Raw genomic sequence first — 25796 nt, forward strand, 5'->3', positions numbered from 1 at the left:
ACGAATTGAGGTTTAGAGAAATAATAAAACACACAAACGGAATGTCTGAAGGTTTTTGTTTTACTTTGCATCAAAGCAAGAGCGATGTACTTCAATTTCGTCTGCTTGTTCCCGCGGTCGTGCAGTCACGTGCGCAGGTATCAAAACTTTGCCTTATTTTACTGTGTTTCAGCGCGTGATCATGCTCTGCGATCCGCTTGTTCTGCCTCGGTATTTGTGTAGCACTGAATTATACTGCTAGTCATGTTTCCTTGTGCACAGTGCGCAAAATCATGCTCTACGTGAAATGATAACGGCTCGCGCTCAACGCCGGCAGCGGATAAACCAGCCAAAGTGCGCATCGCCGAAAGAAAAAAAAAGAAAGAAGAGAAAAAGAAAAACAAAATGAAGGTGGGGTCCGTGACGTATGTGTCACGTGATCTCGAGGTCTGGCATGGAAGAACGCAGGGAAGGAATTTCGCTTGCGAAGGCTAGATGGGGCGAGTGGAGAGGCAGTCTCACTATGCAGTGGAGCCCGCCTGCTGAAATCATGGGTTTGCGTAACTGAAATATTTCTATTTCGGCTATTAATGAGCCGATTTAAAAAATGTTTCCAGCAGAACGCTCCCTAGAGGACACATAACAACTTCCAGCGTATAACCAAGATTTGCTATGGGGCCTGGTGAGGGGCCCTTTAAGCCAAGCGGCAAACCTGCCAAGGATGCTTGGCCTTGCATGGGACCTGAGAGCGGATTCTTTAACCATTTTTTCGGACACACTGATCAGCTTTGCTAAGGCACAAGTGAACACGAAATGTTTTGTTCTACAGAAGACTGTGCCTCTGTATGACCCTCTGGGACTCCTTTCCCCATATATGAACGAGATGAAAGGGGTTAGCCGAGGGTCCCTATATATGGTGAGAGCCAAGGCTCTTTTCCAAGAAATATGGAAAGAAAATTTGTCGTGAGACTAGCTGCTACCAGACCACCTCCAAAACGACTGGATCAAATGGTGTGAAGAGCTCACCTGTCTTCGTGAAATCGAGGTCTTTAGGACATACGACGCTGGCGCTGAAGGGAAACAGGTGCGTCAAATGTTACATATATTTGCTGACGCCAGCCCCAAAACTTCGGTGCTGTGGTCTATCTCTGCACAGAGACTTGAAACTGGTACACCGCTCAATGCTTGCCCTGGCTAAATGTCGTGTAGCGCCGCTGAAAATGATCACACTTGCTAGACTGGAGCTGATGGCAGCGTTGCTAGCTTCCAGACTCCACCAATTTGTGCAGTTGAATTTGAATTTGCACTGTGTGATTGCACTAAGCTGGATCTAAGGGGACGCATTAAAGGGACACTAAAGGCAAATACTTAGGTGATGTGGACTGGTCAGATACCATTCCAGAAACCTCGCAACGCTTGTTTCGTGCCAAGAAAAGACTTAGTTTGCAAGAAAATTGCATCTGGAGGGTTCGAATACCTTTTTCAAAATTCCTATCTCCCCCCACCCAACCAAAGGAGTGGTGAGGTTGCATACGCCATCACCACTTTTTGCTGCCGTCGTTGAGCATCCATGTCGGTGAGTAAGACGGCGCTCAACAGACGGCGGCACCGAGCTAAGTCGGAGAGGTGGATTCGCCGCTACAGCTGCTTTTTGGTCAAATGGCGTAGACCATTCGGCCATCTCGCAACATCACATGGAAGTTGAATTCTCTGCTACTTGCAATTTGTGTGAGTTTCGTGAGCCAGCAAAACCAGTGCAGCACTAGGCGATAACAAAATTACTGAAACGCGAAAGCATGGGTGGCGCAGAGTCAAGCGAAAACGAAACCCTTCGACTGCCCATGTCGTTGTCAAGGGTAATTTCAATGAGTTTTGTTTTCTAAAATCGAAATAGAACTGGACAAGTAGCATTTTATTTTGTCTTATAATACAATACAAGGACGTTTTTTGCAACGAGTGGTTGAATACTAGTGGCAGAATTTAACTGATGAGTGCTTTCATCATCAGGCAAGTACTTGAATGTCCCAGGGGAGTCTGGCAAGGCAACACTTCTCTGGAAAAATGAATCCGGCAGACCTCATGACTTGGGGGTGGGGGGGGGGGGGGACGTGACAGCAAACCATCATAAGTCAAGCCAGTTCTGGTGGAATGGGCCAATGGAGATGATGCAGGCAGAAGAGAGATAGCCTATCGAGCAGCAACATGGGGACTTCACATCAGACCAATTGGAACATAAAAGGGAGATAAAGGTACTGCACAATAATGTGGACGATGGAAGCGAACTGTTCGACCTTGCCAGATTTAGTTCTGCTTCCAGGGCAGATTGGGTTACTGCATGAATTCTCCGATTCGTGAACAACCTCCGTGGATATGTCAAGAGGTCTGGTCTGTTAACTGTGGCAGAGATCAGACATGCCCACGTCCTTTGGCTAAAAAAATCGCAAAGCTCATCCTCTGTGGAGCTCGAACACACTACAAGTGGAAACAAGTTACCAGGTGACTCCACGCTTAGGGATTTCATGCTTTGGACTGACGACAATGGCCTCCTTCACATAGGATGTTTTTGTTCATCGAATTTGACACACAACGAGCAACACCCTGTTGTACTGCCCAAGCAACGTCGGTACACTGTGCTACTTGTGCAGTGGACCCACCAACAACTCCATGCTGGTGCCAGAGACACACACGTGCAATTGTGCAGAAAGTACTGGATTGTGAGTGGATGCTAGTTGGTGAAAAGTTTTGTGCAGTCATATGTGGTGTGTAAGCGTATCAGTGCCAAGAGTATTCATGCTGTGACAGGACTGCTCCCACCTGATTGGACCACCGAGGTGGACCTTTTTGAGGTGGTTGGTATTGACTCACCGATGCCCTTTTTGTAAAGGAGAAAAGCATGCAAGCGAAATCGTAAATTGTACATTTTACGTGCGCAGTAACAAGGGCAGTGCATCTCAAACTCGATAATGACATGACTACTGAGAACTTCTTGCAGACCTTCGGTCGTTCTGTGTCACATAGGGGGTTGGGCAAAATCATTTCCTTGGAGAACGTACAGTTGGACCCACTTATAACAATATTCAAGTGCCACGAAAATTTCATTGGTATAACAGATAATTGTTACAATGGGGTTGCATGAAAAACTCAAAATAGGGGGATGGCAGAGCTGTAGTGAGAAAACTGTAATGGCGGGAAGGCCAGTGCCCCTCTCCTATTACCTTCCTCCATCCATCTGCTGATTGTGTTCACTCGTTTAAACTGCTTCCTGGGTGCTCCGATCACGTGTAACAAGCCACAGCTGTCGGCGTTAAAGAACGGCATTGCTATAACAACTGCAAAGAGGGGTCATGGGTGGAAAGCGATATGCGAGCACCGGCGAGGCATCGCTTTGGTGCCCCCAAAAGGGGCCTTTTAAAAATTACGAGAAGGCTGCCACAGCAGCCTGTCAGCGTGAGAAATCCAGAAGAAACGGTGAGGCGAGATTGCAACAAGCATATCGCCACATACTTCTCACTGGCTTGCATGAGAAAACCGTGTGTCCGTCAGCCTTGAATGCTTCATGCAAAGCTTGCCGACATACTTCTCCAAGGTATCCCAGGTGCTCCATGGAGTGCTGCAGCAGAAGGTTCCTCGTGAAAACGAAGCACCAGAGTGCCTGAATCATCTGCCAGGCCTCCTGCGAGGACAGCGTTGAGGCAGCCTGCCCTACCGCGCCATCGCTGCCGTCGTCGTGGTCGCTATCCGATGCAAGCACGTTCACAATTGGCTCATCGGTTAGAAGCACTTAGTTTCCAAAAAAAGCCGTGTGCTTTCTTTTCACTGGCAACGTTGTGCATTGCTGACCAGCGGGTGGATCAGCCATCTTCCGTTTCGGCAGCAAGTCAAACGAGACTGAGAAAACACATGGCCAGGAACAATTTTGACGCAACCAACAAAGACGAACGCAAGCGATTAAGCTGTTTGCAGAACTGTGCTTAAGGGGGAGCCAGCCAGCAATCTGGGAGCAGCGCAATTGGCGTGGTCCATTTTTGTTTCGGAGGGTGGGGCGGTGTAGAGCTATGGGCGCAGCCTATTGGTGTTTGGAGGGGTGGAAAGGCAACGGGAGAGGTGCGCACTTAGAAGGCTTGAAAATGAGCTTGCAGTAGCTGTTGCGGCAGCAGGCCATCGTTCAGTGACTTGAATTTCTCTTTTTTTTTTCTTTTCAAGGATTTCGCATTTCACTACCTTTCAGCACGGCCACCCAGTATCCTGAATTGATTGTTATTACTGATAATGCGGCATCAGGGCATTGTAGTAAGTGGGTTATTTCACCATGGAAAACATAAAAGTTGACAGTGCAGCAGCTTCTCATTAACCAATATATTGTTAAAACCGATATCATTATAAGTGGGTTCGACTGTACTTACGTTTAACCGCACTTCAAAGGAGCTTGCACTTCTTTGGAAACTCCTGCGGCACCCTGAGGCACTGAATGCTCCTTCCCTTCGAATGTTTTGGAAGAAGTGAAAACAGATGCTTCATGCGTTCTGGCAAGCCTGGAAACATGAGTATCTATGACAGCTGTGCTCGGCCTATGCGTCTAAACAAACTAGAACTGAGGGGCTCAGAATCGGAGGCGTAGTCTTGATACAGGAAAATATTCTGCGCCATCTATGGAAGCGCGGGGTCATTTGCTGTCTTTTTCCCGGACGAGACGGGAATGTGTGCTCGTGTTGTCAGGATGCCGCACGGCAAACTTTTGAGGCGCCCAGTTGAGCATTTGTACCTGCTGGAGATTTGTGAACCATAGAATGAGTGAGCTCATTCGACAGTGCAATGTTGAGACATTTGTACTCTCTGGTGTCCTTTTGTTTTGTTTGGTTCCTCCCTTTGTATCGTGAATTGAGATACTCCAGATGCTTTGCCCGAAGAACGGAAGGACTCTTCCCTCCGCTGACGGCTTACCCGTACCCCGAGACTCTCCTCAAAAAGACTACTTTGGTTGGGCTTGCTGGGAGGGACGTCTTGGGGAAGAGGCTGTGCAGTGGAAAGCTGGAAGAGTGGATGGAGGCAGGACAACTTGGAGGAGCTGATGTGCAAGCATTGTATAATGGCACCTCTGACGAGATATAAACAGGTTAAAGGAAGTGCTCTTACTTGTATAACTAAGTTGAAGAATGAACGACAGGTTATACATCATACGGTAGTGCCTTCCGTACGGATCATCAACGACAACAATGCTTAAGTATTACAACAAGGATACCTCCAGGGACCTCTGCAGCAAGTGTTGTATAAGGAAGGTGTGCACTAACGAGCAAGCAGCACGGCTTTAATAAAGCAGTATTGTCAGTCAGGTAAATGTTCATGGTACATATTAGATGTGGATAAAACTTTTCAAATGCGTAAGCAGTTGTATGTTTATCCAACAAGAAAAACAGCCTGTTTGTCTGTGACGTGAGACAATCGCTTTCAAGGTAGAGCCCGCATCAATGAGCAGTTCTGCCTTCGTGCTGCCTGTCACTTCACTGCCAACGAAGCAGCAAAAACACAGTGCTCATGATGGTCTCGGCACCCACCATACCCTGCCCTTTTCGCAGATTGCTTTCAAGATATGGGCCCGCGCGTTTCTCTTCGACGCAAAGCGGCGAAAACGCAGCACGCAGAGCTATGAGCAGTCGCCACTCTGTCTGGATTGCAGATTGCTTTCAAGGTGCAGGCCGCGCTGCTGTGCCAGAGTACATTTGATCGGTCCTTGCAGCCACTGGAGTACCTTTGATCGCAGTTGGTAATAGTCCGACATCGATGGATAAGGATCTAAAGAGCGATAATGGCTTATGATGATCTGAATGTCATCAGCGCAGCTGGCGTTGCCGTCTGCACCAGTTCATGTCGCTGCAGTGCTGTTGTTTGTGCCGGCTGGATAGAGTTTCATAACACTGATAATGACACTGGGTGCATGGAGTTGAGCAAGTGGCACAATGCTTACGCATACTTAGACAACTGCCAGAGGAGTTTCTGCATGAATTTTTTTCCCCATTTCGTGTTCGTAAGAAACCCCTAGTATTCAGGTCTTTATGGTAAACATGAGGCAAGGTGCCATTGGTCCAGTTTATGGTATCCTGTGTTGGCCTTGTTTAAAGATTCAAGTAATACCATATTTTTGCGCATATAACCTGCACCAAAAATATAACAGAGAAGTTGGGGTGCTGGTTATATGCTAATTCCGCCTTGAGCTGTGGCTTCGTGGCGGCATGGCATGCATTACCGAGAAGCCACACCTTAAGGTAAGGCTCTCAGCCATTCAGTTTCGTTATCTCCTAGGGAACCTCGCCCTCTTCCTGCCCCTACTTGTTGAAGCTGCTTCCTCCCCTCCATAGTTGCCCATCCTCCTCCTCTTTACGGGGTGCCATTTTAAGTTTAGTAGTTAGCGAATAGTGCACCCAAAGCAAATCACGATCTGAGCATGTAGATTGCGTATCATGTTATCATACGTCGGCCATTCCTGCGGAGCTCCCTTGGTCAGCACCAAGTGCTTTGCGATATGGTGGAGCGCCAAATCAATGTTGGGATTTTTGCCTTGGTTGCGTTGCTCCGTCGCCGTTGCCCATGCGAAGGTTGCTCCGTCCATCCTGTTATCCTCTGTTGTGTAAATGCTAGCTGCTAAGGGAACCTATTCGTGCCACTTGTTACGTGACTCATTCCTCTGCGATCACATCCATCCTGTGTATCCAGCTTCATCAGCATTGCTGAAGAGGGGGGAAACAGCTGCTGTCCAAACATACGACATGGATGAGTCGTGCATCCGTGGATGGAGACTGTTTTTGCAGAAATTAAGGTGTTGTATGCAGTTGTTTCCGTGTGTTATACATGCAGATTTTTTTTTCTTTTCAGGTTGTAATTGGGAGTGAAGGTTATACACAGTGGCGAGTTATATGCCAAGAAATGCAGTAGCTTCTTTGTTACATTTCTTTCTTTGGCGATCACTTATGCGTTGCACCTGTCAATGACATGGTTGCACTTGTGTGCATGCTTTGTCAGTTCATTGGACAGAGGATAGTTCTTATCAACGTCACACTTTTGCTTTTTTATTCTGGAGAATTGGCTGGTTTCACGTACCTGCTGTCTGTGCAGAGAATTTTAGGGTGTCCATGCAGGGTTATGTATAGGATACCAGTGCCTTTCCTGTATACCCTCTTCTTTGTCATTTAGGAATTGAGGATACTCTTTTTTGATCTTCAAAACGAAAGCACTGGGGTAACCATTTGCTGAAAGTTCTTTGCGTACCATCCGTAGCTCCCCTTAAAGTTCGCCTTAGTCAGAGCATATGCGCATTGCTCCTGTTACCACTGTCAATACAACATATGTTGTTAAACACAGAGTTAAGGTAATGGCCGGTGAGTGTTTTCTTTCTATAATTGGAAAAACAGAGGCTCCATTAGATTGGTACATGAGTACATTAAGGAAGAGCAGTTGTTTATCCACGCTGACAGTAAACTGTATTGCCAGCTTGACTGCCTTGGGGCTCTGCAGAATTCTATGTCGTCCTTATGTAGAAGGCAAAAGCAGCCATCCGCATAACATATAAACACTTTGAGTGCAGCCATGAAGTTTGCCCCTGCTTTTTGCTCCAGGGCTTCCATCTTGAGTGTCAGTCTTTACTAATATCAAAGTACCTATAGCAGACCCCTGGTTCCCTGCTTCTGCCATTATATCTTAAAACCTTAGGAAAAATATGTTTCTTAGGCAGAAGTGAAGCAGCTTGTAGAATTCATGTGTAATTAAAGTTGTCGTGTCAATGATGTCGTGATTGAGGGCTTCCTTACATGTTATGGTCAAGTCTGCCAAGTTATAAGTCATATTAGTCATGTGTAGCACATATTAAATAACTTATCCCCATGCAGTCCAGGAGGTTCTTCACGAGCAAGGACCACTGTACAGCGTCCTCAAATGTGTTTGTGGCATGCACTTCACTTTGAATAGCTTGTTGTCTTAATCAATTCTGCACAAACAAGGGAAGCCTTCGAAACTCATACTTTGGTTTCTAGCAAACATTTCGAGTTTTTAAGTAGAGATTTTTTTTACTGTTAGCAGCTAAGGCTATGCAGGTTAAGGTATGCCAGGCAAAACCTTCCCGCTTTAGAGCAGTGATTTATTGCTTATTTGACATGAGATGAGGGAAAGTCATAGCCTGCATCATTTGTTTCTTGCAAACACTATGAGTTACTCTGAAATAGTGTCGCATTTGGCGCTAGGCGAGGGCTGTCGCTTGCATGGGTGCTGCTATGTTTGTTTACACTAAGCTTTTGGGGTGACCCTAAGTGGCCTTGGAGCTCCTACTAATTCTCGATTTTTGGGTCTTGGTTTGACACGAACCCAAAAGCTACAAGTTGCTTTGAGATCTGTGCATGTACACTGGTAGCCCACTGTTTTCTTGGGTCCCAAGTTCCAAAACTCTACTATTATAATATGCAGTGTCATTGCTTGAGGGATGAAGTACATGGCATAGCAAATTGTGGCACCTGCTCACATTATGCATGCTGGTCACCAAACCAGCATCTGATTGCATTCCATAAAATTTAATGAAATGCGAGAACATGGCAACGTATCTTTTCACTGGTGGTAGCCTCTGCAGCTTTCTGAAATGGCTAAGGGAACCATGCTGAGCACACATTAGTCCTGCTCAGAGGTAATAAATTCAGGACATTTTTGTACAATATTTAAGTGCCATTTCCTGTGTCAGAACATTTATAAAATTTACCGAATGTATATCTTGAGGAATAAAGAATACAGAAATGTCTTCTTTGAAAAATTCTGCTTTCCTTAGTTTTTGGAGCTGGGTCCCTCCTTAAGGGACCCAACAAACACTCCAGAGAAAGCTTGTTGGGCAGCATCAATAGCAGCAACACAATGCAGCAATTTCGTGCTCTTTGTGCAACAAATGTGGCTTCGATGTGTGGCACTATGATCATTGGTCAGAAATGTAACATGTAGTTTATGTTCACACAATATTGCAAGTACTGCAAAAAGAAACTACGGCATTACGTTTTGCAACCATTTTAAGTGTCGCCTAATTATCACAGCCATGAGCAAGGTTGCAACCATGGGAACGATGCCTCAACATGTTGAGCATATGGCGCGCCGACAGCCGCCTGGCAGAAGCTCTTGTAACCATTGGAGTGACGCCACGGCCTCCAAGATAGGACTGTGCGCATGCGATTGCAGAGGCCATGAGAATGCCATCACCTACCGGAGCACACTTGGTGACCATGGTGTGCCAACTTCCTTAATGAAACATCAATGCTCTACGCCTGTTGGGCGCCACACTATGGTGTTCTGGGAGAATGAAATGCCGCATCCAGAGCAGTGAAAACTTAAGTTGAGGATTGTTCTCGTTTTGCTTCTATCTTAATGTTTCATGGACTGATGATTTTGGTTTTTACGCTTTAATTATCATGATTACGTTTGCTTTTATTTTTTTTCACATGATAGGAAAGGTCTAGAGCAAAAATGGTGGCCTTAAAGAATGTGTTGCAGAGCCTCTTTAAGGCCTCATTCACACAGCTGGGACTCATCCTGTCGCCATTATGGTAAAAAGAAACATGCCTGGTAACTCAGTGGAAAAGTCCTTAACTAGGCAACTGTGCTGCACCAGTAGCCAATGAGCTTTTAGTGTTGATTGACTGAATCTCCTTTTAACTGAAACCAAATCAGTTTAGCGTACTTGTTAGCACACAGTCGAAATAATCATTCTTGGGAATGTGCCGATGGGTACTTTAGTAGAATAAATGGGCCACTAAAGCTTTCAATTTTTGAATTGGAAATACACTTACCGTTGACTGGTGGCTTGTCTGCACAAGGCGTCGGAAGCATAGTTTCTTGCAGTATTAGCTAAAGGGAAAACTGTCACTGTGATGCTGCTGTATGCATGGGAATGGCCGTATGTGGTGGCTTCGAATGGGCATCTGAGAGCCAGACACCTTGAAGCTATACCTAGCTAACACCACTTCGTCTGTCACAGTGGTTCATTCCTTGCTAAAGCAGCATGGAAAGAGCTGTAGTTTCTTGAACATATATACACGCACAATAATCTTTTATTCAGTCATAGACTTGCGCTTCGATTCACAATTATATGAATGTAAGAAGTACTGGCAGGCTGCTAAACTTACACAACTTATGACGTCAGTGCTCGATGTGCGACAGTTTGTTACCTGTATTTGTTTTTCATTTGCTTATACATTGTAGATTAGTGAACTTTGTTGAAAGGTCTAATATAGATGAATGAAATCCTTCTATAAAGATTTTATTTTCATAAAGCTTTATGCAGCCATGACCATTTGTTAGGCTGAGCCCCTTTCTAGACAAAGCCTCGCACATCCTATACTGCAATTCCAGAGGCAGCACAGTGCTTGTTAGGAAACCCGTGTAGTTGGTGGTGCCAGAGTTCCCGCTAGGCAATATTGTAAAAAACTTTACAGTCAGAAGCGGGCAAGGGTAAGGCAAGAGCTCGTGGAGGCACACAGCAGTGCGCGGAAGATTTCTGACTGGTTCGTTTCTAATGGGACAGTGCTTTTTCAGTGGCATAGCGGCGGAAATGTAGAGCAATGGCTTGCATCACTGGAAGCCAGTTTTCTGGAACGAAGCAACTGGAAAATTATCTCCAGTGTTTGTCGTAGGACAGAGCAGAAAGTAGCTGTGTGATCAAGGCCCAAGATGCTAGGAGACATTCGCTTATGAAAATAGAATTTTTTTATGTTATATTTTTGTTCTTATTAAAGAACAAAATCAGGGTGTCTACCAACCAGGAAAACCTGGAAAACTCGGGGAATTTGTGCCTTTATCAGGGAAAATTAGCGACTCAGGAAATTCGTGCCTCAATCAGGGAAAATTAACGGTAATTTTGTTGAAAGGGTTGAAAGTCGCAGTAATTCTGGCTCGAGTAACAGACAGGAATCGTAATGAATCGTCTTTGATGCCCTGTCGTCGGCTGGAGGAGTTGCCAGCGTACAGTCAACGACTGACTTTCCGTATGCCCGATAATTTGAACGGCTTCGCGGCACCACCATGTACCCCATAGAGTCAATGTATCAGAACGTCTGAAATTTCGGACGCAAAAACCCTTCGTCATCCGATTTTCCGGACTTTTTGCCGTGATGCAGGTCTGAAACGGCATTAATCAAAGCCACCACCACTGCCGTTTTGATTACCTCGCCGCCTCGAACCGGCGCTCTCGCACCCAGATCCGCTGGCAGCTGTAGCCACCACCGCGGCAATGCGAAGCTTAGCTGCTTCGACGTTCGCTGTTAAGCTTCTTGCCATTGGATGCCATGTTTTTCATTGAAAGAATTCGCTGCTGTCGGCAATGGTACCGACTGCACCTTTGTGGTCCTCTTGATTGGCTTAGAAGCTTGGAAAGCATGGTGCATTGTATAATGCCGGTTTCTGAAAGTCAGCTTCGCCTCTTTACAGAAATGTTACTTGGTGAAGCATAATAAGAGTGGGAAGGGGCTATTGCCACGGGACACAGTATGTATTCCTCAGTTATACATGCGTGCATCCGGTATCTCCTGTTACAGTACGAGCACCGATATGCCTAATACGTGTACTGACAGGCCTTCAGAGCGTTTTCGAATGTGCCTGTGGCGGTTTGAGCCCTTAAAGGCAGTAAATGACATGCATTTATTTTTTCCAACTCCATGGCTGATTTTGGGACGTTTTTGCGGCCCCTAGGGAGTTTGAAAAATCGGACTTGGGACTGTGAAACTAACCAAGAAGATGCTTCAAATGGTCCGCGGGGCGAAGGAGTGGCGGAAGCACAGAAAGAACCTAGGTATTGAGGAATGAGCAGGAAAGGAAGCTTGCTGCCGCCATTTTGAAGCAGCTTGAGCTAAAAAAAAAAGTGTTGGCTGATGTCGAGAACCAGGTGTCCCTCATTGAAACCAAAATAAACTCTTTGAAGCAGTGAAACACACCAATGAGGCGTCGTGCGCGGGCTGAGAGTATGTCAGGACAGTTGAGGTTGACTTACAAGCTGTTGAGAGAGAATCTCAATTGTGACAAAGTTCGGGCCTCATGCCACTGAACTTGCTATCAATTCATAGAAATAGCTCATATTCGAAAATATTTGCTTCTGTATGCCTCTCCTTTTTATTTGTATTTGAGGATGTCCGACTTGATTTGCTGTCTTTTTCGAAGGCATTTTATTTGCTGTGCATTTTACTTACACCCCCCCCCCCCCTTTCTATTCTCTTCTCGAATAACATAAACACTACTCCTTAGTATTCAAACTGAATTAAGTTGCGTTTTAAAATTTTTTTTCATATGCTTACTAGAGAGTGACAGCATGGGGCGACGTGGTTTCAGCCCGTTTTGACATAAAACATAGTTCTGCGTCGCTCAGGGAAATTTGCAAGTGCACTCGGGGAAAACCTGGAAAACTCGGGGAATTTGGAAATGTCCACTTGGTAGACACCCTGAAAATGCCACTTACTTATCATGTGACCAATATTTCAAGTACTATAATATGCAGATTCAACAGCATGTCAGTTAAGGCCAATGAATTGTGTAATTCATCAGTAATGCCATTTAATTTATCCCTGTGGCACCATGAAAATCAAGTACATGCCTCGGGGCCCCAGGCATGTCATGTAATTAACTTCACACCCACTCTGGTGATGGCTAAATAATGTTGACAAATGCAGAGATGTCATTTGGCGATGTGTTGTCACGGTGCTCAGAAGGCTGTGTGCTGTATCCTAAAGCTTTCGAGTTTTTTTTTTTATAAGACATCACAATGTCCGTTAGCCAGCTGGACCTCATTGAAAAAGGTTGTCTAGCCATTCCTGAGACAGTAAACTTTTGTGTGCGTCATGTGCTTGTACACCCTGTAAGAGTAAGCTGTGAAGTTATGCATTTTAAAAATTTTATATCTGAGTTTATTCCTTGAACACAAAAATTCATTGCAGATTCAAGAATGCCTGACAGCTTATAAACTGTATGACGTAAGCAGACTGCTTCTTTTGTGCTGTAACACTTCTGGATGGCAACCAGGAAAAATTGCTGTAGCATAGTAGGTGTGTGAAGTTAAGGACAAGGAATGTGAAGCCAGCACAGAGAGAATGTTACGCATGTAAGTTTGATTTTTCAGGAGCTGGAGGTCGTTGGCTAGCAGTTTTGATGAACAGTCATATGTAACATACAGTCACTGGGTTGTACGTCAATTATATTATTTTAGTAAAATGGCCAGGCAGCCCTTCCAAATGCAGCAAGAAGTGTGCTAAATATTAATGCTCCTGGCACATCTGACACTTCTTCGAGCCATTCACACAGCAGCATTGAACCTAAATTGAATTTTATTTAAATTGGTTTCTTGCTGCCCCTGGAAATCAGGGTAACCTCGTAGAAGTTTAATGTTCTGCTGCCTTAGGAACTGGCAAGACAGCACCAAAGCTGTGCATGTGGCTTCAGTTTTGTGGTCAACAAGAATGAGGTTTTGCTTGAGTTCGTAAACAGTTGAAGTAGGATATACCAGTCATACATGTAGCAAGAAACTTTAACTTGCAAATTTCATTAAGCCAACCTTTCTATGGCTCAGCAGTTACAATTCAGCAGTTGCAGTCTGCAATTCCATGTGCCATTCGTCTCTGGAACAGCCTCCCCGACAACATAGTTGCAGAAACTGACCGTGAAAAATTTAGGCACTCATCCAACTCGCTTTACCCCCTTCAACCCATGCTATCATACTTCCTGTTTGGTTTTATTTTTCTACTTTTTCCTTGCGCTGTAATACGTTTGTCACAAATTATCGAGTTGTGTTTTATTGTTCTGATACACAGCTGTATGTTGGTAATGTGTTTCTGTAATTTTTAGGCTGTGCGCCTGAGTGGTGCTTTTTTTCTTTCTATCTTCATATTGTCATGAGATTGCCACTTTTATGTGCTTGCTTGGTTCTATGCCCCCGTTACTCAATGTGCCATGTAGGGGCCTTATAAGGTATTTTACAAATAAAAATAAATAAAATTAAGTTTCTTAGAACAGTCCTTGTGGACAGCATTGTCATAGAAGCATTTATGAACAAGTCTAGCAATAATTACGAGATGAGATGAAAAGCACTAGTATATGCAGAAGAGATTGCATTGAAAACAAAGTTTTAGCACGGGCTGTACCTCATGCTAGCAGCTGTTGTCAGGTTGTGCCGTGCAAACTAGTAGGAGGTCATCATCATGACCTCCTTGGCAGCCATTTGGTTTGTTTACAGTTGGGTAAGGTTTTGCAAGACCATAGTCGCTGCAATGCTGTTTGCACTATTCACTCATGGTAACAGTGACGATGACAATGTGGCCCAGAGAAAATTCACTCTTTTTTGTTGTTGCTGAAGGCGCCGACATAACACGCCACGGTAGCTTAATGGCTATGGTGTTGCAGTGCCGAGCTTGAGGTTGCGGGTTCGATCCCGGCCACCGTGGCCGCCTTTTTGGAGGCAAGAGGGAGAAATGGGTGATAAAGGCAGCGATGGGGGCAATAATCAAAAAGCGCTCATTTACTTGGATTTAGGTGCACGTTAAAGAAGGCCAGGTGGTCAGAATTAATCTAGATTAAGCCGTACTATGGCCTACCTCATAATCAGTTTCGGCTCTTAAAACTCCGGAATGTAATAATTTTGTTTAGGTGCTCATATGCATACTTATGGTTGTTTCATGTTTCAACTGGCCACTGATGCGTTTGGGAGCCTATACATGAGTATTCCTAGTGATGATTTCCATACTAACATGTAGTGCAGGGGTGCTTTTAATGGTTTGCTTGATGCTCAAGGTTTTTCACTGTTTGCTGACCACGTGTGTACCTGAAAAGACGTATGCGAGTGATGAATTCTGTGTCAGGCAGTATTATAATTTTCTTTTGCTAGTCATAAAACTTCCAGGTACATGCATGGGATAAACATGGACCGCTAAATCAAGACTGCCAACCAATATTATTCTGCCAAATAATAATAATAAAAAAGTGGTTTTCAATGGAACCAAGATTAGGAAATGAAAAGACAAATACATTGGGGGGGGGGGCAATTTTTTTAAAACAATAGTAGATTAATCAAGGTTTATCTTTACTTCCACGTTATATATATAAAAAATACACTTGCTTTTTTATGCAGTAGCCTCCAGAACTATTTTGCTTATTGTGGCATATCTTTTTAAGCTGTGTTGCTGTTACTGCCAGCCTTCATGAGAGAAGTAACCAGGGTGCCTTTAAAGTAGTCTTGCAAATTCTCTAACACTGTTGTGCAGACAAAATTTATCTCATTTCTGATGTATTAATGATGTTTGTTGAATGTGGCATTCATCACAAGAAAAGTTGGAGCAGCTCATCAGCACTTATTTTAGGACCTAATGCGTAGACTCACTCGTAGATCCTTACAGTTGCCTATAAAAAGTCGAGAACAATTGGAATTTAGAGAAAAGCAGGCACGCTTTAAGTAGCTTTAATAAATTATGCTAAATGTTTTGACTGTAATGATATGTCTGCAGTGCTATTAGCATTGATGGAGTGAGTATCCCGCCAATGACTTTGTGTTTAAGCCTGTCATGGCTGTTTCTCATTTGTGTAGCTTATTTCTAAACATGAACATTGGGATGGTTTTGGGAGTGAAAATTCTGCAAAGGTCTTCTAGAAAGCACCTGGTCTGGTCAAGGAAGAGGCTGTTCTGATGCATAAAAGGGTAACTTGTTATAGTAGGGGTTTTGAATTAAAGTCTGGTCGTTACGTCAATTTTTTTATTAATTCTTCCCTGACTGATGGTCTTGACCAGTGCCTATGCATTTCTGTGGGCACAAACTTTCATTATTTCAATCCTAAAATTGCCCTTCACCAGATAATTCAAACTTGTCAGTCAGCATGCACATGCCTGACCCCTATAGTGGCTGTGTGTATTTTGGCAGAGCTTTAGGGGGACAGTGACTGCGTTTAACACACGTCATCTCCTGTTGAAAATGCCTATTTTCTACCTGCCTAAGGAAGATTTTCAAGCAATAATCGTAACTTACATTGTCTTATTATGGTATTTAGCTGATTCGAACGCATCTTTTTTCTTTACTTTTTTTTTGCAAGAAGATTGTGCCAGAAATTGCTTCCACGGTGCAGTCAGATACAAAACCAAAACTGCCTTCGTGGCATTTGTATGTTTTACCGCTCCACATGAATGTATTGCGGCGAAGCTGACTTCAAAAACAGGGTGAGGCAAAGATGACTTTAGAGAGCCATTGTACAACACATATTAGACCCTCACCCCTTTTTGTTGCTAAAGAATAGTTGCGTGTTAGATTTATACTTGTTTAAGAGCTTTAATGTCATTTCTATGCGAGTTTTCTACTTTGGACATACAAAATGTTGGTGCCCAATTGTTTTTGGGGCATGTTAGAATTGGGCAAATAATGCCAAAAGAATCAGCACTTGTTTTTTCCATCTGGTTTAATTCGACCCACCTGATAATTTGATCAATTTTGTTGGTCCCACCAGGGTCTGATCACCAGAAGTTGATTGTACTAGTCTGCATACAACCACATGGTTCTCTGCAGTTTGTACCTTCGCATTCTCTTGGAGTAGGAAAGTGTTCATTAAGTCTTGGGTTGAGAAATTGGCAAGGCCACGCAATGATTGTTCACAAGGGTTTCTGAGCCATGTGTTTGAGACCCTTTGGCAGGAGGGTAGCTTTCCTATGTCAAGAATGAGTGGTATCTTCTGCTGTACAAGTAATCTGTTGTGAAGTAGAGGTGAAGTATCTACGTTTTGCAAAGCGTGGGTTATCATGCAGTTATTCATGGCCCATTCTGGAAACATCAATTGCCTAAACACAGGCAGGGCTGCTTTCAGAAATTTGAGTTCAGATATTTGGAGTTGCAAGCTTGAGTTCGAGGGGAAGTGGTGCATTACTGAGGACATTTGTGCTACAATTGAGTAATATTTACAATTACCATAGAAGAAATCGTGTTTAACTTTTTATGAAGAAGTGTTGCCTGCAGGTAGCAAAATAATAATTTTTTTCTTGACAAGTTTCTGTTTTTTAAATGTGGAGTTTTTGGCTTAATGTCTTCGGCCAACTCAGAATTATAAGCAGCAGGCATCATTTGTTGAATTAAAGCAGGAACAGAGGACAAGGAAGATGAAGTGTGGTGCGTCACTCCCTTTCTTTTGAGAGATGGTCAAAGGAGAAAGACCGATGCAAAATTCCTGGCTGCAGTGGTATTACACAGTTGACATAGCAGAAATGCACTGTGCACCTCTGTTTCCCATTCGACGATAACTGCCGGTTCCATTTCCACACGAAGCAATAGGTGGCCTGGGGCAAAGCTCATTTTGTGTTCACCCTGGTGTTTCAGTGTTCTGCCGCTCTGTGTTTCAATTCGAATCTTTCAAATCAAAGAAAATAGTAGCAAAACTATCGTAGTAGCGCAAGCATCCTCACATTCTGCAAGCAAACCAGGGAGAGTATTCTGTAAGTGTCCACCTAATGGACATGTCCATTTCGTCTGCTGCTGAATTTCTGATTGACTGGGCTGGGGTACACATCAGAAGGAGACAGGCGCTCCCAGCCATTCAGCACTTCAGCAGCAGATGAAATGGACATGTCTACAAGGTGGACACTTACAAAATATCTCCGCCCCCCCCCCCCCTCCCACCCTCTACAAATGTGCATGCCTGTATGGTGATGATTGGCTGACAGTGTGCACTGTACATTCAGTTATGCTTTGAGCACATGTTCCACTATTTGCATTTCAGTTTTTGCTGATAGTACATAGAATATGCCTTGAACGAAACTATCACTGATTATATTTGCAGGCTCTATTGCTGAGACTTATTCATTAATGGAATTTGTTACACATTTATCAATAACAAGAGCCGAAGATTCACAGTGAACCAAATCCCTTTCTTCCTAAAGCAAGCACTAATTGTGAAAATTCACCATTGTGTTCGTGATTATATCATTTTGGTGCACAATACCCACGGAAGGAAAAGTATCACATTCTCCTTGTACTATTTAAGAGTAGCCTAAAAGTCTATCTACTCAAAATATTGGCTGTGTCACTCGTAGCATAATTTGTATTTAATAATAGTATCTTATCTTATTTTTTATGCATCATAACTACATTGTGCATTGTTGGCAGTTTAGCTGTTGTGTAATTCTTTTAAAGTTCATTCAGCACTGTCATGCTTGTACTATTTGCTATTACCAGCTCGCCACTGACTCCTGTATGTGTTGCGTTGTGCACACTTTAGGATAGGAGGACCTCCTGGCAGTACTTGTAACTTTAGAACTTGCAATAGCACTTGATATGTATTTGTCACAACTGACCTTTAGAAATATAATAACTTCACAAAGCTATGTATCTTCTCATGGTTTCTCTTACCCCTGCCTTACTTAGCTTGCCATATGGCTTTGTGGATTCTTCCAGCATGTTGCACAAATCTTAATACATGTTTGTGCTTACACAGTAATTTGTCTACCTCAGGAAAAGGGAATAAATGGGAACAATTCAGTGCTTTTTCTAGCTTGAGAATGTGGACAGTCTTCTGTAGCTGCTGTGTGTATGTGACCAGAGAAGTGATGAAAAATGTTAGAGAAAAGCTGACCTCTGTTAAAATTATTTATCTAGGGGAAAGGGTGTTAAAGAATTCAACAAAATTTAAGAATAGTGTCGCGACTACAGCTATGGATAAGGCATGTAGGGGGTTATCTCGCATTAAGCTGTGCATCAATTCTTGAGGGTAGAAATGGGTATTGTAATATTATCTGAGGTGATGGTGGAAGCTGCCTGCCCCTCATGTGCACCTGCTGCACCATGTCTTGCAGAAATGTACCCTTATCCATGCTTCAAGGGCACTCGCCTGCCAGCATTCCCCTTTCTGTTCAATGGCAGCATGCAGGGAGTGCACTGTAGGGAGCGCATGTTGTAGAAAACTTGAGTGCTGCACTTAATCTTTACTCGAGGCCATCACCATCTCTATAATAATGAGGAACAAAGTGTTGGAACAAGTTGGTCTTAGAAAGGCTCAGGTAGTACCCAAGCAGACAGGACATATAGTCATAGCTGTGTGGAAGACGAGTTGAGGGGAAGTGCTGTGGATTGACAGGAGGGTAATTTTTAACCACATGTAGCTCTTTTATTACAGTGTCCTGTCAAAATGATTCTCTGAAGGTATGACAAATATTGTTTCAGGGACCCTTAATGGGAACCCTTTAAAGTGAAATTTCTTAAAAGCTAGACATTTTGGGAACCTCTCTTCAGTTTCTCTCAGTGCCTTTCTGATAATACGAACCTGTTGCCAAAATTACTCCACAAATGGAGTCCAGTGATTTTTAAATTTCTATCTTAGTTTCCATTTGTTTATTAGCCAGAATGAAGCTGTATCACTTTAGCTATATGAAGTGGTGCTGTTGCACCAGAAGTTAAATTTCAATTTGCAGTGGAAGCTTTTGTGGCTTGTGGTCACTTGCTATGGTGGCTCAGCGACTATGCAGTTCCGCTGCGAAGGCGTGACATGGGTTTGATTCCTAGCTATAGTGGCCAGATTCCTTGGAGATACAATGCAAAAACTGCATGCTTAGGTTTAGGTGAATGTTCAAGAACAACACTGTTGGCAAAACCTGTAGCCATCTACTATAGCGGCTTTCTCTGCACAAAAGTTGCTCTGGGAAATTTATCCCAATCAGCCAGTTGGTCAGTTTTGTGATTCAAAGTACGGCTGGTCACCTTGAACTGTGCTATATTAATAGTGTAACATTCATGGCTTTATTGCAGTTTTCACTATCATGTTCATTCCCTTGCTTGTACGAAGAACTATGTTTAATAGGAGTTCTATCTGGCCGTGCATTTTTATTTCATCCTGTGTTAGTTGCCGTCCCCTTCACCCACTTAAAAGTTATTCTTAATATGTTCTTTCTCCACACAGGCAATGTCTACGTAAGAAGAGGTCCACGATTTCAGCATCAGAGGCAGCAGCATGGTCATGCATCAGCAGAGGCACATGCAGATGTAAGTTTTTTTTTAAGGTATCATCATGATGTGAGGGTTCATCACCTGCTCTTTTTTTATTTGGTCTTTCTGTTTTGACAGTGGTTGTTGACATTGCTCTAATTCGACTTCCCAGACTGATAGCATGAGTATTTCAATTGTTTCGTTGCAGAAACACAACTTTCCACTTAAGGCGATGTACTTTTTAATCCCGGAAAGCTACCTCATATCCCTCAAAACTAGTTGATTGGTTGACGTTTCTCATCAGACAATTTCCTGTATCATATAAAGGTTTTTTTGGAAACAAATAATCATGGGATCACCCATTTCATTCAGTACTGTCTGTGCCTGTTACAAGTACTTTTGGATATAACAGATGACTCTTCTCACTTGGCTTGGTCTGTGTACGCAGTAGAACTTCGTTAATACGACCCTCATTAATTTGGAAGATCAGATAATGTGGACTCGTCCCCTGGTCCCGGCAGGCGTATACATTAATTCAATCAAACTCGTTAATTTAGATGTATTTGGCCATACATCAGTGAATTTGGACAACTCTCGGAGCTCAGCGAGCGCGAAGCACCGCAAATGTATGATGCTAAAGAGCAAAGACAGCACTAGCGGCCAACCAAAACGAAGTGGTAGAGTTCGCGTCACCATAGTCATCAGCGGAAATCGTATGTGGATGAAAGGAACGCCAAAATGCTTTGTCCATACTTGTGCCTTTAAAGCCTTTTCTAGCATTTATCGCCGCACATAACACCCTCGTCGGCTGCGTGCCTTCATGGCTGCGTAGTCGTCATCCATGATCACATCGATAACGACCACGGTTTTGTCTGCAGCAGTTGCAGCAAACAGTAGTTTCATGTTGGTTTGGTGCGTGTGTCAGCCACATGCCTTCAAAACTGCAGTCACCATCCATGATCGCGTCGATAGCGACCGTGGTTTTGTCGACAGCTGTTGCAGCAAACGGCACTTCTGCTTTGACTCAGTGCATGTGTCGGCTGTGTGCCTTCAGGACTGCAAGGTTGCCATCCATGATTGTTTCGATAGCAGCTGCGGTTTCGTCCACAGTGATTTGGGTAAACAGTAGTTTAGTTTTGATGAGTGCATAGTAGTGAAAAGCATGTCTTAGATAAAGATGTGCACCGTGGCTGCACTGCGAGTGCTAATCAGTCATGAGATGACGAGAATTGCAGCTTCCACTTTTGCTTTTTCGCAAAATAGAAATGGGATTTACTGCTTCATTCAATAAATAAAAGCGTGTTGATGTATTGAGCATTTGTTTATTGTTTTCCTGATACCTTCGATAATTTGACATTCGATTAATTCGAACATATTTTTTGGTCTTGTCACATATTAACGAAGTTTTGCTGTACGATCACTACACCAAATTCCACTTTAATGGACCCATATGTAACAGACTATCCGGTGCATCTGACAAATTTTTGGGTGCATTTTGTCTAGATGGTATAAGTACAGGTTATTTTGCTGAGGCGATGCTTGCATGTGGCAGTGCACTACATAGATGCAACTATTTCCGGCTACTAACGGAATGTGCGAAAATGCACTTATTGTGAAGGAAGAAACATGCTAACAGCAAGCTTCCCACAATAGTCTGTCGTGCAATGCTCAACAAAGAGTTTTCGGCTCGACTCGCCGCCGCCCACTGCTGTTAACTCAAAGACGGGCAAGCTCCAGGGGCGCCACTAGGCCTAACCAGCGTAGCTTCAAAACCATAGCATATGCTTCAAGAAAAACCACTGACGGTTGCGAAATGCATTGTTTTGATAACGCTTTATTGCTCATCGCACCTATTTGCACAGAAAAGACGATTAGTTGCTATTTGCGGCGTCTTGAGAGCAAAGCGCACGATGTGGTCGAGCCATCTCGCATGCAGTGCAGTGGCGGCCAGATGCGAGCACCCCGTTGAACTTGCCTTGTACCGCACCGTTCGCTCGTACTACAGGTTTGACAGCAGTTGTCGCTTGTCGCAAAAGATGAAAAGTAAGACATTTAATTCACTGACCACTGTTTTGTATGAAAAACAGTAGTTAGTGTTTGTATCACTGGGGAGCCAGCCAGCCGGCTCCCTGCTGTTGTACTGGCTGTTAATCTTACCATTGTGCAAGGGTATTTTATGCTCTAGTGTGGGGTAACTAACATTTTTAACTAACATTTGTATACACTGTTCAGGGACTGCATTTAGTTGTAGTCTGGCAACCATTTATGAGGGAAGTTTTTGAATTTTGTTTGCTGCTATGGTAAAGATTTGTATTCATTAGTAAAATATCAAATAAAGCATTCTCCAGTTCACAGCTTACTTTCTGTATGTAGGCCAGTACAATAGAAGAAATAGAAGTGAACAGGGGCTTATGCACATATATGAGGAGTTTTTTTTCGAAATGGGTCAAATCCACGTAAACAGAAGTTGAGAAAAAAGCAAGAATTTGTTACCGGACCTAAATGCAACGCTATCAAAGCTATAATATGATATGCTTTACATGTCAGCTAGGGCAAGTTTACGACCACAAGTAATGAAAAATTACGCTGCAAATATGCCCAATATTAGGGTGAGAACTTTGGATTTGGCTCGTATTGAATTGAAACGCTGGATTTTAGGCAGTATTGCTATGAAAACTTTATTAAAATTGGCTTTCGAGAATGGCATCATGTAATCTTGACAGAAAAGCTATAATAACATTGGCAGCAGGGCACTGCATTTTGCATTTGATGATAATGATGAAGATGATGATGATGTCCTTGATGAGTGTGGCGCTTACCCACTCGCGGGGATTGGCCAAGAGTCGGGCAGACTTTGCTTATGTGTTCAGAAAATAGAGGTAAAAATCTAAAATTTTGTTACATGAATTTAGGCGAGGAAAAATCGAAACGGTTCAGTAGATTGTCATGCTACGTAGAGGAAAAAAATAATTGTCTATAATATATCAATGAGGCAATAGAGGAGGAATGAATAGAATAATACGGTCATCAATGAAATTGGTTTGATTCAATAATAAATTTTTCTAAGGCGAAGCACACATTCCTGTGTGAGTGCCCAAGCTTAGACTCTCCGAAAGACGGTAGTACCGGAGTGTTCAATGGCAGGCCAAGCTGTCGCACTGTAATTTCTAAACTCATTTTCCTCATGGTGGAGAAACGCCGGCATTCTAGTAGGTGGTGCTCAAAAGTCTCTAATTGGCAACGGCGCATTCTTGCTTTTACGGTGGTGATGCGGCTTCTTTTCACTTTGTCGTCGACGTCTAGGGATAGATTTTCGCCGATCTCTTCATTGCCATCCGAATCCATGAACAACGATATCAGAAAAGCGAAGAACTCGCGAAAACACGAACGAAACACTCTTAGCTGTCAGGCGGGAACCAATGCCTTGGCGGGAACTGACAAGGAGGCTGCCATGGCTACATGACGTCACGCCAAAAGTCGTCTCCTATTGGGCAAATGGATTTGGCTCATTTTGATCCGTGCAACAGCTGGATCTGGCTCAATTTCGATACGAAATACGATCTGCGAACACGTTCGCCTGGCGTTATTTGACCCATTTCGTTGCAAGGGGTTTTCTATGAGAAAGTTGCCTAGTTTTTCTTGTCACTACCGTTTTATCTGACCTAGTTTCGGTATGTGGATTTGGCTCATTTCGAAAAAAAACTCCTCATATACTCCTGCTGTGTAATTTTCTGCAAGCTTCATTTGCAGGGGATACCAGCTAACACAGAAGGTGATGTATCTCCTCTGAGAACTACCATAAATTGTTCTGGTTTTAGATAAGGAATACAAGTGCCATGTTCTGAAACGTGTCAATGACAACTTTTTGATCAAGACATTTGGCTGAAATCGCTACTGAAACACCAAAAGAACAGCTGCAAATAAATCTAGAACTTCTGTAGAAAGTCATATTTTAAGAGATAAGACAGTTTTTAATCCTTACTAAGCAACATGAGGTCCATTTGAAGGGTTCCACAAAATCCCACAAGAACCTTTCTGAAAAAAGTCAGTCTCGCCTGAAAGGCAAAACATTGATTGCGGTAGCAAATTATTGGACAGCTGTGTGAATTAAGGTTAGTAGTTTTATCGGCTGTGTAAATTGCAGTAAACATTCGCTTACTAACTAAATTCACAAGCATGGTCTCATGCCTGCACAGGCAAACATGAACAGATCTTGCTCGATGACTCTGGACACTTGCTGTCAGATTGCTGGCATGAAGAAGAGCAGAAGCAATAATGAGCGGATGCTTTTGGCTGCCTCTGTCTTGTAATGGGTCTCCAAAACCTCCAATGCTGGGCGTGCTAGAACATGGCACACGTGGAGCCACAAACCATCTCGGCACGTGTAACCTTTATGCCTACTGCAGATTACCTCCAAAATATGGCACACGGTCATGCTCAGCTACGCCACGTGCAGCAACAGCCATGATTAAATTGGTGACATGCTCCCCACCCTCTCTTTCCCCTCCCTCTCTTAGAGCTCGCTCCCCCCTCCCCCAGTATCAAGCCTCTCACGCATGACACTGGGCGAGCGGGAAGACGGCGTGCATCAAGCCACAATACTCCTCGGCTCACCTTTTCGCACTTTCCTTCACACCTACAACATGTGGGACCGCGAGGTGTAATAGGATCTTATCGCACGAGGGCATTATAGCATCATGGTGAAGACGACAGCAGCATAGGAAATTCACCTAGAGTGTGCCTATAATTGCTATCGCCATCAATGTTTCTAGGATTGATCGGCCAGTCTTCAGAATGTGTGTTGTGAAACCCCTACCTAATTGGACCAAGATGGTGGAGAGTTGCCAAGCTCAACAGAGGTGGTTTCTGGACATGCTTCCTAAAGTGTATGTGCATAGCAAGTGCATTCTGACATTGTGCAGCAACATTAATTGGTACTGTGTCAGATGAAAAAGCCGGCCTCAATTATTGATTTTTGCCCTCCTCATAAGCTTACTATGGGTAAGCCTGTAATTTTGATTGTGGAAGGGTGGAAATGATAACATTGGAATTCATGTGGTTATTTCTTTACAGAGCAGTTACAGTGTGCTACTGCAGATGATGCCCATCATAGTGTTGGTGGGAATGTCTCTCATGTCCAGCTTCCTTGTCCAGGACCCCCCTTACAGCCTCGTCAGAACAGCGTTAGTCTTGTCTTTCCTTTTTCTTTTGTTTCTCTCGCTAAATTTTGCCATGCAACTGTGCTGTCCCCTGCATGAGTGTAAAAACTGGCCAACTTCACTTGATTGATGTAGTCGTAGTGTGTAATCCACTTGTGACAATACCACATATGCTGTACCGCCTGTAAGGATTACAGCGCATAACCAACTGTGTGCAAATCAATGAGTGCTTAATGCCAAAAAATAATGCATATATCTGCCACAGCAAAGAGCACGCTCTAATTATTCTATTTTTAGATTAATGAGGTTTGAATTAGCAATCTTATGCTGTAGTTATTGAATGCATGTTAAAAAACCTGAAGTGTTCAAAATTGATTGATTGCCCCACTATACTCCTAATAAGTTGTAGCTTTTTAGAAGACTGTTATGGTTTGGTTTGGTGAGCAGGCTTAAAGGTGTCTGTCACAAATGCCACTGAGAACAATGGAAAATGGAGGCTGACACAGCACACAAACATATATTCGCAGAAAAAATTAACATACTACGAGAAAACAGCACTTTGGCAGGCAAATCTCTCTATAAAGCATTATAGCAAAGTGCACTCATGGTGATCCATTGTTCCACAAAGCTGGCAGGGCTGTGTTGCTTGGATTGTTGAAGGTGAGAAGGCAAGCAGGCTCTAGTAGACTACTGCACCTGCTGAGTTACTGGAGCGGAA

The 25796-nt window shown here is 43.6% G+C and overlaps 1 protein-coding gene across 1 annotated transcript in view; it reads left to right on the forward strand.

The window, feature by feature from the left end:
• Positions 1-25796, forward strand: part of LOC139049717 (dnaJ homolog subfamily B member 14) — an 83797-nt gene that overhangs the window by 42748 nt on the left and 15253 nt on the right. The window contains exons 5-6 of the mRNA XM_070525468.1: positions 19894-19976; positions 24993-25102. Coding sequence (XP_070381569.1) covers positions 19894-19976; positions 24993-25102 — 193 coding nt within the window. The remainder of the gene's footprint in view (positions 1-19893; positions 19977-24992; positions 25103-25796) is intronic.

This window comes from Dermacentor albipictus, chromosome 1, assembly GCF_038994185.2.
Source record: "Dermacentor albipictus isolate Rhodes 1998 colony chromosome 1, USDA_Dalb.pri_finalv2, whole genome shotgun sequence".
Classification (NCBI taxonomy): Eukaryota; Metazoa; Arthropoda; class Arachnida; order Ixodida; family Ixodidae; genus Dermacentor; species Dermacentor albipictus.